The 14418-nt window shown below is 32.4% G+C and overlaps 1 protein-coding gene across 6 annotated transcripts in view; it reads right to left on the reverse strand.

Moving 5' to 3' along the window:
• Window positions 1-253: 253 nt before the first annotated feature.
• MAP9 (microtubule associated protein 9) overlaps window positions 254-14418 on the reverse strand; it is a 35548-nt gene continuing 21383 nt past the window's right edge. For all 6 annotated transcript variants that reach the window (XM_034959308.3, XM_034959306.3, XM_008976155.4 and 3 more), the window contains exons 9-14: window positions 14205-14373; window positions 13560-13649; window positions 11668-11829; window positions 11401-11546; window positions 11085-11217; window positions 254-5493 (exon numbers count right to left, since the gene is read on the reverse strand). In XM_034959308.3, coding sequence (XP_034815199.1) covers window positions 5371-5493; window positions 11085-11217; window positions 11401-11546; window positions 11668-11829; window positions 13560-13649; window positions 14205-14373 — 823 coding nt within the window. In that variant the 3' untranslated portion in view covers window positions 254-5370. The remainder of the gene's footprint in view (window positions 5494-11084; window positions 11218-11400; window positions 11547-11667; window positions 11830-13559; window positions 13650-14204; window positions 14374-14418) is intronic.

The following is a 14418-nucleotide window of genomic DNA, read 5'->3' on the forward strand; positions in this document are numbered from 1 at the left end:
TATCTCTCTTATATGAGCAAGTAAGTAAGCATTATTATTATTGCTTTGTGGTTTTGAAACTGTGGCCAAATATACGTAAAATTTACCATCTTAACCATTTTTAAGTGTAGGGTTCAGTAGTGTTACATACATTCTCACTGACGTGCAAGTGCTCTCCAGAACTCTCTTCATCCTGCAAAAACTGAAATTCTATACCCATTAAACAACTCACCTTCTATGTCTTATAGTTCTGGAAACATAAAAAGGCATCTAGTTTTATTTATAACATTTCCTTTATTTATCAACAGCAATGATATGACATTACAAAGTGACCCATGACATCTTTTTTAATCTTGCACATGCACTGCAGCAAGGTTAATCCTGTATGTGAAAACTTCTGAGTGACTATCTCAAAGTGTATATGTCATATAACCTGCTGAGTTTTCTGATATTGTAATACTAGATACAAGATGTCTGAATAACTCCTTACATTTATAAATTCTTTTTAATTTTATAGCTTTAATGCAGTCCATCATTTCTAATAATGATATTGGCTACAAGAATAATGATCATATTATTTATCATATAATTTACCATTTGTAAAGCAACAAATTGCCCATTAACAATGAAATTGTAGTTACAGCATCTAAAATTATTAGAAAATTATATTAGCATGGAAATACGTTCATGATATATCACTGAGTGAAAAAAATCTGGCTACCAAATATGTAGTCTGATCTCATTCTTATTTCAAATAATAAAAAATATGTGTATGTTTGAAAATATGCACATTAGTATTTGTATTTTATATATATTATGTACATTATATATATATATATATGCATACATATTTGTATATACACACAGCACAGGAGAGAGACAGAGTGGGAGAGAGAAAGAGGAGGGAGGAACTATCTCTTCCTTTTTTCTCAGCTTAATTTCAGCTACAGGAGAAAGTACACTAGAAACTAATTAACAGGAAGAGTACAAAATAATATGTTAGTTATAACTATCTTCAGGAGATGAGAACTGGGAACATGGGTGACTTTTGCTTACTTGCATTTTCTAATTATTTAATAATTATATAATTATATTATCTCTCTCTGTAATTTGTGTAGTAAAACATCAGTTTTATATCCAAATTTTTAGTCATTTATAATAAAAGGTATATTAGCATAATATGATTATTTTATCCTTAGCCCACAAATAAAACTCACACCACATTTCCTAACACTATGGGCATTTTGGAACACAGTCAATAGTGTCACCCAATAAAATAAATCTTGAATGGTTGATTTTAATACACTAAACATTACATGAAAATATGCTATCAAAAAGCAGACATTAATATCTTCATAATAATTTTTAAAACATCCTAAATTCAATACCAAGAATTTTGCCTACCCAAGTTAACATTATACAATTACATGTAATATACATATTCAAAATGGCATAATCACATGAAATTTTAAAGTAAAAATAACTCAGAGAAACTTCCAGTTTAACATTTACACAGCATTTTATTATCCTATTAGCCAGTGTAAATGCAAACTAGGAAAGTTGATATCTTTCTTTTATGTAAAAGGAAGCATATGGGTTTAAATACCTTTTTATATAGCACTATCAAAATCGGAGTCAAGATTAAATTAGGGAAATCTAAGTTTCTTTTACTAGTTTATTCTTGGGAATGATTATAACTAACACGTAATTTCCCCTACTTTGTGAAATTCCTTTTCTTTATTGTATCTTAGTCCATGACACAGGATTTAAGAAACTTCATTATTTCCCCTCACTTTAAAGTGTAGGTACCCAAATAGCTTTGATCTGGTGGACAGTTATGAAGGCAGCAGTGGAGGAGTAAGGAGATGAATAAGAGGACATGAATCAACTAAATTAATAATAACCACAGTTCAAAAGTTAGTGTGAAAGTTTTATCAATATCGAAATTGTGGAATGGTGAGCAGAATACAACTGGGACCCCTGATACTGAGATCTAACTCTAGATGTACCATAGTTAGTTGTATGAGATTGGACAAGTCAAAGTACTTGACAATCAGTTTCTTCAACTTAGAAATAAAACAGTTTAGGCCAGGTTTATTAAAGTATTAAAACCCCTTTCAGAGGCATAGTTCTATAACTCTAAGGAACATAAGACTGTGGATACCTATCTACTGTCAGGTACTGCTTTGGCAGCAGTGAAAATATCAGTTTCAATATAACTTTAAACAATAAATGGACTAACACTTTTGAAGTATGAAGCAAATACAAACCACTGGAATATTTTTATCCCATAAATCGTTACTTTCTTTCATTAAAACTTTAACCTCTTGATCTAAAATGCCATATTGCATCTTTTAAGTTACATAGCATTACCACTTTCTTCATTATTATGAAATTTAAATTCTGTATACTACTTTTTTAGTATTAATATTTAAATTTATCCACAAATGTGCTTTCTAAGGAAACTTGTTTTAAGTAATGTTTTAAAATATTCATAAAATTTGTTTTCTTTACTTTGAGATCTCTGCATTCTTTAAGTGATCAACGCAATTTATAAAACCGGAACTTTTATATGAAAGTCTATATACTTTTAATGTCCTTAATTTGAATTAAACATTCCCTTATAATACAAATTAATGTAAACCTAATGAGTAAATATCTATATTGACATGACATACTTCCTAAGGAAATATGGGAAAATCATACCTTTTAAATAGGTAAATGTATATTCAAGAGAATATTACCAAGCTTGATTCTCTCCCTTGGATCTTAGGAAGTAAACAACAGTACTGTATTTTCACCCACCTCCCCGAACTCAGCTTTATTTGTGCTAGAAGAGGTGATTTTATTCAACTAGTTAATTTCAGTGCAGGTTGCTGTAAACAGGAAATAATATGTTATTTATCATAGTAAGACAAAAAAAATTTGAAGTGAATGACTTGTTGGGTCTATGCAAACACCTCATCCTACCTCAGAAGCAATCCTAAGAAATTAATACTTACTCAGCTTCCTTTTTAGGAAGGCCCTAATACAAGGCATCTTTCTGTTTTTTTTTTTTTGTTTTTTTTTTTGTTTTGAGTGTTACAGCCTGGACTGGCCAGCAAGACAGAAATTTCTTCTTCCTAAAAATGTGTAATGTCAAATAACCATTATCAACCCTGTCTATGTTAATGTTCTCACACTCATGAAATGGGGAAATGTAGGGCTCATGGTAATAAATCAATAATGACAACAATGAACATTTAAGTCCTTATTATGTGTCAAATACTTCACATTAATTAACTCAGTTCTCACAACAACCTAAGAAGTAATAACGGTTAGCCACTAAATATGATAATGTAGAAGAAAATAATTGGAAAGTAAATAAATAATGTGAAATCTATAAGATACACATTCATGATCTCACATCCCCAAAAGTAGCTGTATCTTTTTCAGTTTTTTTCCTTTTACTTCCCTGGAATTTGTAAATATCTTTTCAGCTCTAAACAGCTAATACAATAAACACTTAATCTATTTTGGCAGGCACTGTTTTTGGTACTATGGGGGACACAGGAATGAGTAAGAGAGGTCCTAAATTCCATGCTGATACTACATATTGCTGATAATCAGATCAATTTCATAAAGTATTACAGTTCTGGCCATATAGAAAGGGTTCTAGTTTTATCTATGAAATGTCTCTTAATTGTCTATAGCACTGATACAATCTTACAAAGCTGCCTATGACATCTTATCTTGCACATGCACTGCAGCAAGAAGGCTGACGCTCAGTATGTGGAACGTCTGGAGTGACCATCTCAAAGCCTTTGTCACATAACTTGCTGAGTTTTCTGATATTCTGATAGTAGTTATAAGATGCCTGAGTAACTCATGAAATCTTATGGATTTTTATCTCACTTTATAGATTTAATGACCTCCACCATCTCTAAGAACAAGCAGCTATTTCTGTAGAGAAAGATCATCTTTGGATAACAATACATGATTTTAGGCTCTAAAAGTTAAAACGTGTTTGTAATGTTGATATTATGCAGAGGTCTTGACAGAACTTGGCAGTCTCTGAGGCTACAGAGAAGTGTGAAAAAGAGCATAGAGATTTCAGAAGGAGGCAGATTCAGTCAGACGTACTGAATCCCGTTTGATCTCAACTCAGGCACACTCCAGATGGACGGTAAGTTACTTGGTTTATCTGAGCGTCAGTATTTTTATATGTAAGATGAAGCCGGTAACACCTACCCTGAAAAGTTGTTGTAAAGATGTTAAATACATTTGTAAAGGTCCAGTAGAGATTATATATTAGATGCTCAATAAATAGGAACTGTATATTCTCATCCATCATCTCCTCATTGCACAACTGACTAATGCATTTCAGCTCCGTGAGCATACACTTGGTCTGTCTTAAACCAGATGACCAGGTCAAGTATGAGACCAGTTACTACGAGGACATGCAGAGATCAAATAAATAAATAAATAAATAAAGGCTTTGTGGACATTGTCAACATATTTACCTTCCCATACAGCTGTCTGCTGAATATAAGCTATAAAACAGGACTAGCTAAGATGACAATAATTGCCTAAATCACCTTTATGGCTTTAGTCTGGAAAATAATTATAGTGATAATGACCTTGAACTCCTGTGGAATTTCCATAACCAATACATAAGTATATCACTACTGTGACATTGATGTCTTTTGGTATCACTGAAATAATAAAGTGAGATAGAATTCAGAAAGAAAAATTTCAGAGGTGGACTCATTATAAAGTACCTATGATTGTCATATAAGCCTGGAACAGATAAAGTACACTCATATTAAAACATAAGGCAAAATTCTTAAATAAAAAGCCTTGATGATTAGAGTTCTACTGAACTACTGCCTCAACTGATGAAAATTCTAACTTGCACAGTACAAATGCAACTGCTTTGAGCTAAACATCAGTTTCAGAAGGAATAATATATGCGCACTTCCCAGCGACCCTTCATTTAAAAATCTGAATCTAGATTCACAATCATCCACAAAAGGAATAATTTCTATCATTATGGTACCTAGATGATTTCCTTTTTATTACTGGAATTAAATATACTTAAATAACATACAGAGCTTAATGAAAAAGATCATGAATCACTCCACCATAAGAATTATCAGGACATGATAAAATCTTATGTATCTTAATGGTAAAAACAATCTGATTATTAGGTCTTTGTTTGAGGCAGTTTATCTACAGTTCAAAAAAATGCTTTCACTGATTACATTCCAAACTATTTCTTTCATTGTCAGCAGGAGTGTCTGGCATTTAACTAAAATATATTCCTCTAACTATAAATAATTGAATGGTTTTAAATCTATGGCTAATATTGGCAAACCGATAAATAACTAAATAATGTAAGAACTAGAATTGTCAAAACGCTTTTGCGAACACAGTTCTGCTTGGAGGGCTCCACGGAGGAAGTGCCTCACTTTCAAGAAAGGAATGACGTTTCTTCTGTTTTCGTTCAATTCTTTCTTGTTTTTCCTTATTTTCCTAAAGAGAAAATAGAACACTATAAATTTATGTACATATACGATTATTATTTTCAAATCAGGTTGCTTGCTGAAGAACAAAATAATCCATTATAGGATATTTATGTATCACTTCCTAGTTTAACAGATCATAAAGAAATAACAGGTAGGGCCAGGCATGGTGGCTCATGCCAGTAATCCCAGAACTTTAGGAGACTAAGGTGGGTGGATTGTTTGAGCCTGGGAGTTCGAGACCAGCCTGGGAAACATGGTGAAACATCATCTCTACAAAACAACACAAAAATTAGCCAGGTGTGGCAGTGCACACCTATAGTCCCAGCTACTTAGGAGGCTGAGATGGGAGGATTGCTTGAGCCTGGGAGGTGGAGGTTGCAGTGAGCCGAGATTGCACCACTGCACTCCAGCCTGGGCAACAGAGTGAGACCCTGTCTCAAAAAAACAAACAAACAAAAAATGGAAGCAAGAAAAAAATTAGTAAACATTGTCAATTTGCAAGTATTAATATCACTTAATTTTTTAAACTTTAAAAGTGAAAACATTAAAAAAGAATTGTATAAAATACAAAAAAAGACCTATAATTATAACTCAAATATAGTAACTATTATAAGTTGGTGGTGACTTCGTGAGAACAAATTCTCAGAAGTAAATTTACTGGGTGCAAAGTTTCAATATGTCATGACAGTATGAGATACTTCAAATTTTTTACAAATAGTTAAAAATTCTGCCTCATGTTTCTTTATTATTGAACTTGAGCACATTTTCAAACATTTCTTTAGCCTTTTGTAAATTTTCTGCTCAATTATTTGGCCCATTTAAATGTATGGTATTTGCCTTTAATTTTTAGTAATTTGTGTACTTTCCTATAATAAATATTAATATCTTTGCATCAAACATTTTGCCTACCTTTGTGAGTCATTTCTGATTGTTACACAATGTATACAATGTAGATGGAAACATCACACTGTATTCCATAAATATGTGCACTTTTTATGTGTCATTTGCAAATAAAAATAATTTTTTAAAATCCCAACACACAGACATGGTCCCTGTCCCCCAGGGAACTTTCAAAATGGACAGAAACAAACAAGAAAATAAACAACAGATAATTCCAAATTGTGTGAATTTCTCTGAAACATGTTTTAAAACTATGAGAAGGAATAAAAAAGAGTATTTACTTTCAACAAAAAATGGACTCAGGGAAAGTCCCTTTGAAGTGTGACATGATGGATAAGAGAAGCCACTCGTGATAAATATCGGGGAAGAGCTTTGCTTGCAAACAGTAGTGGTGAGGGCGCTGAGAGTGGGAAAAAAAATGTGTGCTGTGGGAGGAAACAAAAATATCCATTGTGACTAAGGCTTGGCAGAAGGCAGGAGACAAGAAACGGAAGAGGGGCAGCAGGTGAGAAAAAAATGGATGAGGACTAAGATTATATGGGGCTTGGCAGGCCATGTTAACATGCAGAACTCAGGTAAAAGAATTCAACGAATGACACAGAAGCCAGGCAGAGAAGTGAGGGGAACACCAGGGAAGCATGACAGCCAAAGGAGGTGACAGCTGCAGGATGAGGAAATCAACACTGTAGAATGCTGAGATATTCTGAAATGGGACAGAAACACACAATAGACCGTCTAGATGCAAACCTGTAACTTTCAAAGTGTGATTTTGGTGTAGTGATGAGGACAAAGACAAAACTGAAGTGGGAAGTGAATGAAAAGGATATAAGGAACTAAGGAAGTATAAGTAAAACTTTCTAGATGTTTCACTATAAAGAAAAGCAGACAAAAGTAGGCCCACAGACAGAGAGAAATGCAGAGTTCAGAGAGTGTATTTTTATGGAAGATTATGTATCCTGGAACATGATGGGAACAATTCAGAACAGTAGAAATAATGATGATTCACAGAAGTGGAATGGTAAATTTATATTTTATTGCTTGATAGGGATAGTCCTACTTCATATTATTCTCATATTATATCCCATATTTTTATTCCACAGATGAATTTGAGAATCATTTCATTTCCCTTCATGTCCTCCCGTCAAAGAAATAACTAAGTATCTGCGCCTAATACGCAGTCTAATACGTCTAATACGCAGATACTTAGTTATTTCTTTGACGGGAGGACATGAAGGGAAATGAAATGATTCTCAAATTCATCTGTGGAATAAAAATATGGGATATAATATTTTATAGTATAATAATACTTGAAATATTAGTAGGATCTGGTCTTTCCATCTTACAACTTGGATTGTGACCAAGGCTTGGCAGAAGGCAGGAGACAAGAAATGGAAGAGGGGCACCAGGTGTCCCTCTATGTCTCTGCTAACACTATAAGGTTTGGTGGTTTCTTCATCTTGGTATTTTTCTCATATTCCTCAAGGAGCAGGAAAACCCTTAGTGAAACCTGCCTCTGCAGGTTGATGGCTTGGGAGGAAAGGCATTATGGAAAATGATTAGGTATGTATGCATCTTTTCATCAGTATATATATAAATGCCACAAGAATAATATGGCAATACAGGACAAGCTTTCCATTCACATGTAACAAACAAAGTGAAGTGGGAGGTTTGTTTTTTTTTTGTCAATGTTAACACCCATATCCTCATTCCATGTCATAAGAATGCTTGCATGTTTGTTTGCTTGCTATTTCTAATAAGGCAAAGAGGAAACTTCCTTTCAGAATTTTAATTGAGAAAAGCAAAGCTGTAATTAGATCATCTTCAATCATTTTAATATTTTAGAGACAGACCATCTAGCTAGGCGGAAGAAAAGCAGTGACCAGACTGTGTCCACAGAAATTGACTGAATAAATCTCTTTTTGTAATTTCACTTAACATGGGGGGGCAGTAACTTGAAATATGCTTCATCTTACTAGCAGGGAGCTGTAAAGCCAGGGTAGCAAATAGACAATTATATTAACTGTAATATCAATTCAAAAGAATCAATAGTCACCTTGATAGTAATTAAAAGAACCTTGTTAAAAAGTCCTTCAGACATTTATCTGTGGAAAACTGAGCTTTTTGCTTATTTTCTTACTAAAGGTAATGATGAATTAATCTGGTAATTGGCAAGAAAAATATTTTAGTCTTACCTGATCTTTGGCTATTAACTTTCCCCTAAAGCAATTACCCACCAAATGCTTACTGTTCAAACTAGTTTGTATATAAAAAGCTTGAGATGTTGTTTTCCATGAAAACTGAAGTCATTAGACTTCTATACAGGGGCAATTTTTCTATTCTATCTGCAAACAAATTTCAATAAGAATTTGGTAAGAAGGAGAACCAATCTGTAACATGTATGTTTATGTGTTTATAGGTGTACTATATTTGCAGACATTTTACTAGATATCAAACATGTTATTTTGTCTTTGGTCTTTGAGGAATTCTTGTTCTTCAGAGGACTGATGAGAATGACAATGTAATTAAGTGCTATAATTAAAAACAGTATACCTAAATGTGACTTATTAAAGAAATTCTATTCCATTTTCATGAAGATATGGAATTAAAATGGAAAACTCAAATGTTTACATCTAATTTCCCTAACTGATACTAGCAGTCAGTGTACATCTTCTTAATATAAGTGGACTTTAAATTTTTTTTTAGAACATAGCATTATTTAACAGATTAACTTAAGGAAATCATCATGAAACACTACCTTTTTCATTCAAAATTGAACCAATTTTGATTACCTTATTTTATTACTATTTCTCTGCATCGAATTAGCATATAGCAGTACTAAAGTCAACACACAGAGTAAATCCTGTTGGCTTTTGTTAAGATTGCATTAAATGACTTCAGGGAGAGCTGACATCCTTATAACATCATTATAAGGTTAAGTGTGTTTCTGTGCATGGGCAATTCTGATCCATTTTCTCAAGTCTTCATTTGTGTTGTTCAGGAGAGTTCTACAATTTTCTTTATGTTGGTCTGGCATGTTTCTTAAGTTTATTATTGTTTTATCTTTTTATCCTATCTTTAAATCGCTCATTTTGGTCCCATGTACCTTTCTAACTACTGCTGATTCTTAAGTTTATGGAAAAAATAAACAAGACTGGTCAGAAAGACTGTGAAAGAAGAACTATAAAGGGAGATGAATCCAAGCAGATATTTAGACATATCAAGCCTAATAATGGAAGTGTGGCACTGGAATCACGAGACTGACCAATGAAACAGAAAGTTAAGAAACAGACCCGAAAACATGAGAAGGTATCATATAACAGAAGTAGCACCTCAAATCAATGGGTAAAAATGGGCTACTTTATAAAGGATACATTTGGAAAAACTAAAGTTGAAATCATATTTCCCACCATGTATCAGGGCAAATTCCAAGCAGAACAAATGTTAAAACATTAAGATATTAAAGTCACAAAGTTGTTAGAAGAAAAATAAGAGAATTCTGTTTAACCTCAAATTGTGTAGGTCTTTTCAACTATGCTTGAAAATCAAAAGCCAAAAAAAAAAAAAACACATAAATTTGACACCTAAAATTTAAATTCTTCATGGCATAAGATACTATAAGGAAAGCCGGGAAACCAACAATATAGTGGGGGTAAATATTTGCAACTCATATAAAAAATGATAGGCTAATTTCCCCAGTACAAAACAAAAGATTCTAGAAATCAGTAAGGAAAAAAAACCAACAATCTAATAGAAAAGTGTGCAAAGTCTATGAAATGACAATTTACAGAGAAAATAATAGATAAATGGCCTGTATACAAATGAAAAGATATTCAAGCTCAATTCTAACCAGAGAAATGCAAATCAAAAATAACCTGGATGATTTAGTTGATTGGTATGAGTTGTTTTAAAGTTTGATAGGAAACCTGACTGGATAGACTTCTAGTGCAAAAATACTATAATTTTGGTTGCTGAATCATATGAATATGTTAACTATTCATACGAATGTGTTACCTACTTATGTAAAGTATTTATTCATAGTAATGTATTACTTATATAAACATGGACAAAATGCATATTTATATTGATATTCTAAAATGGAAAATAATATTTTGCTTGACATCAACAAAAAGTAACTTTTATAAAGATAAGTAAAGTGAAATCAAATATATACACCTATCTGGTTCAGCTAGCTATTGCTCCTCCTAAACCTCAAACCTGCTCTCTTTCATTAAAAATTCCTAAATAAGAGATTCTCCTTGAGGTCATCAGAAACATCAAAAGAGAATAAAAGATGGAATAATTTTCTCACTATTAAGTTCAGTGTTACTTTTTGGCATGACCAAGTTCCACCACGTAGTACCCTCAATAGTAAACTTGTCTTCTTTCTATGTTAGATGTGAGAATCACAGCAAAGGAAGAATGGGCATGAATAGTAAATGGTAAATGTGGGGATACAGGTAAGGAAGAAGATTATAACAAGTTTTCAGCCTGGGTGTTTGAGGGAATAGTAGAAACATTAATAGAAATGACTAAATCAAAGAAAATCTGCTATATGCAGGAGGAGAGCTTGAATTCAACAAAGCAGATTCCAGGTAGAAATGATCAGTAGGTCTGGAGCAAACAGAATTAGAATTAGGGACAGAAAAGACACAAAAGGTACATGAAAAAGACAAAAGTGCATTGACAAATAATACCTACCAGCCATTTTTCATATTCATCAATAGCTTGTTTATCTTTATCTTTTTTCTCAGCTCTTTTCAGTTCTTCCTTTCTTTTCTCATTTATTTTTTCTTTTTCCTTTTGCTTGAAAAAAGCTTCCTTTTTTTCATTCCTATAGAGCATAGTATAAAACACTGGAGAGTTAAAGGAAAATACATAATAAAGATTACCTAGTACATCTTTGACAGTAATGAAATTGAAATGCATTACTAAATTTCAAGTAAATAAATTTTATAAAATCCTGAAGTGTTACTATAATTTAAAATATATCAAAATATTTATGATTTTGGATTACCATTTCTCAACAGCAGTTAAATTATCTTTCTTTTTCTCGGCAACAGTTTCCTCCTCTTTCTGTTTCTTTGCTCTTTCATATTCTCTCTCCTTTCTATTTTTCTCTTTAAGATATTCCATCTTTTTCTCTTTCCATTTTTCAAAAGCCTGAAAAAGTTCAGAATAATTTTCTTACTGTGAATATTTGAAAATAAATAAAAATATGGTTAATCATTAATTTGGATTTCAAACGTTTTAAAATAATTAAGATGTGCAAAGTTCTGAATACTTGTAGTGCTTCTCCTTTTCTTGCAGCATTTTCTTCTTCAGTTTTCTTCTTGTTTTTTTCTTCAAGCCTCTTTTTGGCAGCTATTTTCTTTGCTTCCTTTTCTTTCATAGCCTTCCAGGCCTCAAATGATGCTAATGCTTCTTCTCTTTTAGCAGCTTTTTTCTACAGTGGAAAAAATAATAGAGTGATATACATATATATGTATATATACATAGACACAAATATGGCTAGGTATAAATATACACATATACATTTATCTTTAGTCCTCTGATATTCATTATACTTAGAAATTAACTTTCAAAGTAGGTAATTGATTTAGAATGGCTTAGATAAGTTAATTTACAAAGAATGTTATCTGAATTATTCATTGGTTTTAAAACGTCCTTTTCTAAAAACATTTATCACATATTGACCTATTAATGAGAAAGATGTCAACTATTATTTTTGAAAGTGTACTAAACAAATTATATCAAAATAAACTGTAATAGGCTAAGTGGTATAGTCAAATTTTCATAATAAAATATTTGAAAAAAAATCAGTAAAGTTATGGGCTTCTAAAGTAAGTTAGAGTAAGGCAAATTGGCCAAGCCATGCAGTAAGATGCAGATTTTTGGTTTAAATCTTAATTTTGAATAGTATCAAAACATAAAGTTCTTACTGCACAAATGTATCCCAAATGTTGAAAGTATGTGCTCGACTGAAAAATAGGTTGGAGACTGTATAGCAAGTTATGTTATTATTTTACTTCCTTCAATCTAATCCCATAATATTCTGTTTGCTTTATTGTTCAATATTAAATGACATAAAACCTTAACATTGGGGTAACATAATTTAGAAGTCAAAGTACTATCTACCTCACAGAGCTACGAAAATCAAATGCGAAGGGGTATGGCACTGACCACAGCAGCATACTGCTATGAACGTGGTTAACAGATAGACAGGCACGCCCCCTGGAGGGCTGCTCCCTTCACTACTGACGCATTATCGTGCAGTTCACTTTGGAAAATATTTTTCTTCTAAATCTATTTTTAGTACTGAACAGCACACTGGAGTTTTTGTCCAGAAGTTTGACTTTAGAAGATAAGAAATAACTGAGCGTACAAGCAGGAGTTAGAGGAAGAGACTCAGTACAGAAGAGACAGGAACAAAAGTTCACCTCCATTCAATGGGAAAGGATACAGATCAAGAGTTCAGGTAGGGGTTGGACTTGAAGATACTTATAAAATTCAAGAGAGAAAAGAGGAAAATTGAAGGCTAACTAGTGTCTAATGATCCTTTATCTTGTCGTGCCTTTTTTTTTTTTTTTTGAGACAGAGTCTCTGTCACCTAGGCTGGAGTACAGTGGCACGATCTCAGCTAACTGCAACCTCCGCCTCCCGGGTTCAAGTGATCCTGCCACCTCAGCCTCCTAAGTAGCTGGGATTACAGGTGCCCACCACCATCCCTGGCTAATTTTTGTATTTTTGGTAGAGATGGGGTTTCACCACATTGCCCAGGCTGGTGTCGAACTCCAGACCTCAAGGAATCCCATCTGCCTTGGCCTCCCAAAGTGCTGGGATTACAGGCGTGAGCCACAGTACCTGGCCTTCTTGGTTAAGTTCTAAATGAAATCAACTTTTAAAAGTGAATTAGGTGCTCATAAACAATAATAACTTCATAATCAGCAGGAACAAAGCTATCCTATGCATATACAAAATTAAAATCTGTTTTCATGTAAAACAGTTATATCAAACTAAAATGTATAAAGTAAAACAGAAGTAAAACCAGAAATCATTTCTTTAATATACAAGTTATTTTGCCATTTAAAAAGCTGATTTAGAAAAGTTATATATTCAGGGATATTTTACTGAAATAAAAATCCAAAACATTTTTACTTCTATATGTCAGAATACCTGTTCATTTTGGATCCTTAAGTTTTCACTTTCAATTCTTTTTATTCTGTGCATTTCATGTAAATATACATTTTTCTTTTCTAACCACTCCTATGAGAACAAGAAAAAGGTCATATAATATTTAAAATTTCTTAAGTGAATTAGAATTCTTTATATTAACATTTTCTCTGAAATTCACATGTACAATTTTCTAAAGTATACTATTCTACTTTAAAAAAGACAAAAAAAGACTTTTAGAATTGTGAATAAATTAATACAATCTTTTTTCTATGTACGCCTAACAACATCTCAGGAAAGAAAAAATTTAATAACTTTTTGTTCATAATAACTCCTTTTGTTCATATAAACTTCAAGAAGAAAAAAATGAAAACATATATAGACTTTACAATGTTTTGGCTTGTGCTATATTTCTATAAATTGCAATGGCATATTCTTTCTTTAAAAACAACTATGGTCAGTTATGCAAAGTGTGGAAGCAAATAATTTAGTAAAATATGATTACTCATGTATTAAAAGGAAACTCTTTCTCAATAAATTTAAGTATTAAACCATCATTTTCTATCAGGATTACTTTATTCTTTATAAACAGTGTAGGCTTATGAAAGTGATCATTCTTCTCCTCTTAAAAATATTTGCCTTTTTTACCTGATAAACAGCTGCCCTTATGTTATCTGCTCTATCAGGTTCTATGCTCTGTTTCTGTGAAGGTTTTTGGTCCAAGACTTTTAAAGTCCCTAAATAGTGAGAAGAGGTAGTTGTCGATGGAGTTCTCCTTTTAGAACTAGATTTCTTCAAAAACTCAGAGGTCATTAATCTGAAAAGATCCAAATGAATCAAGACAAAATATTACAATTGCATT

Source organism: Pan paniscus, chromosome 3 (genome assembly GCF_029289425.2).
Source record: "Pan paniscus chromosome 3, NHGRI_mPanPan1-v2.0_pri, whole genome shotgun sequence".
Lineage (NCBI taxonomy): Eukaryota > Metazoa > Chordata > Mammalia > Primates > Hominidae > Pan > Pan paniscus.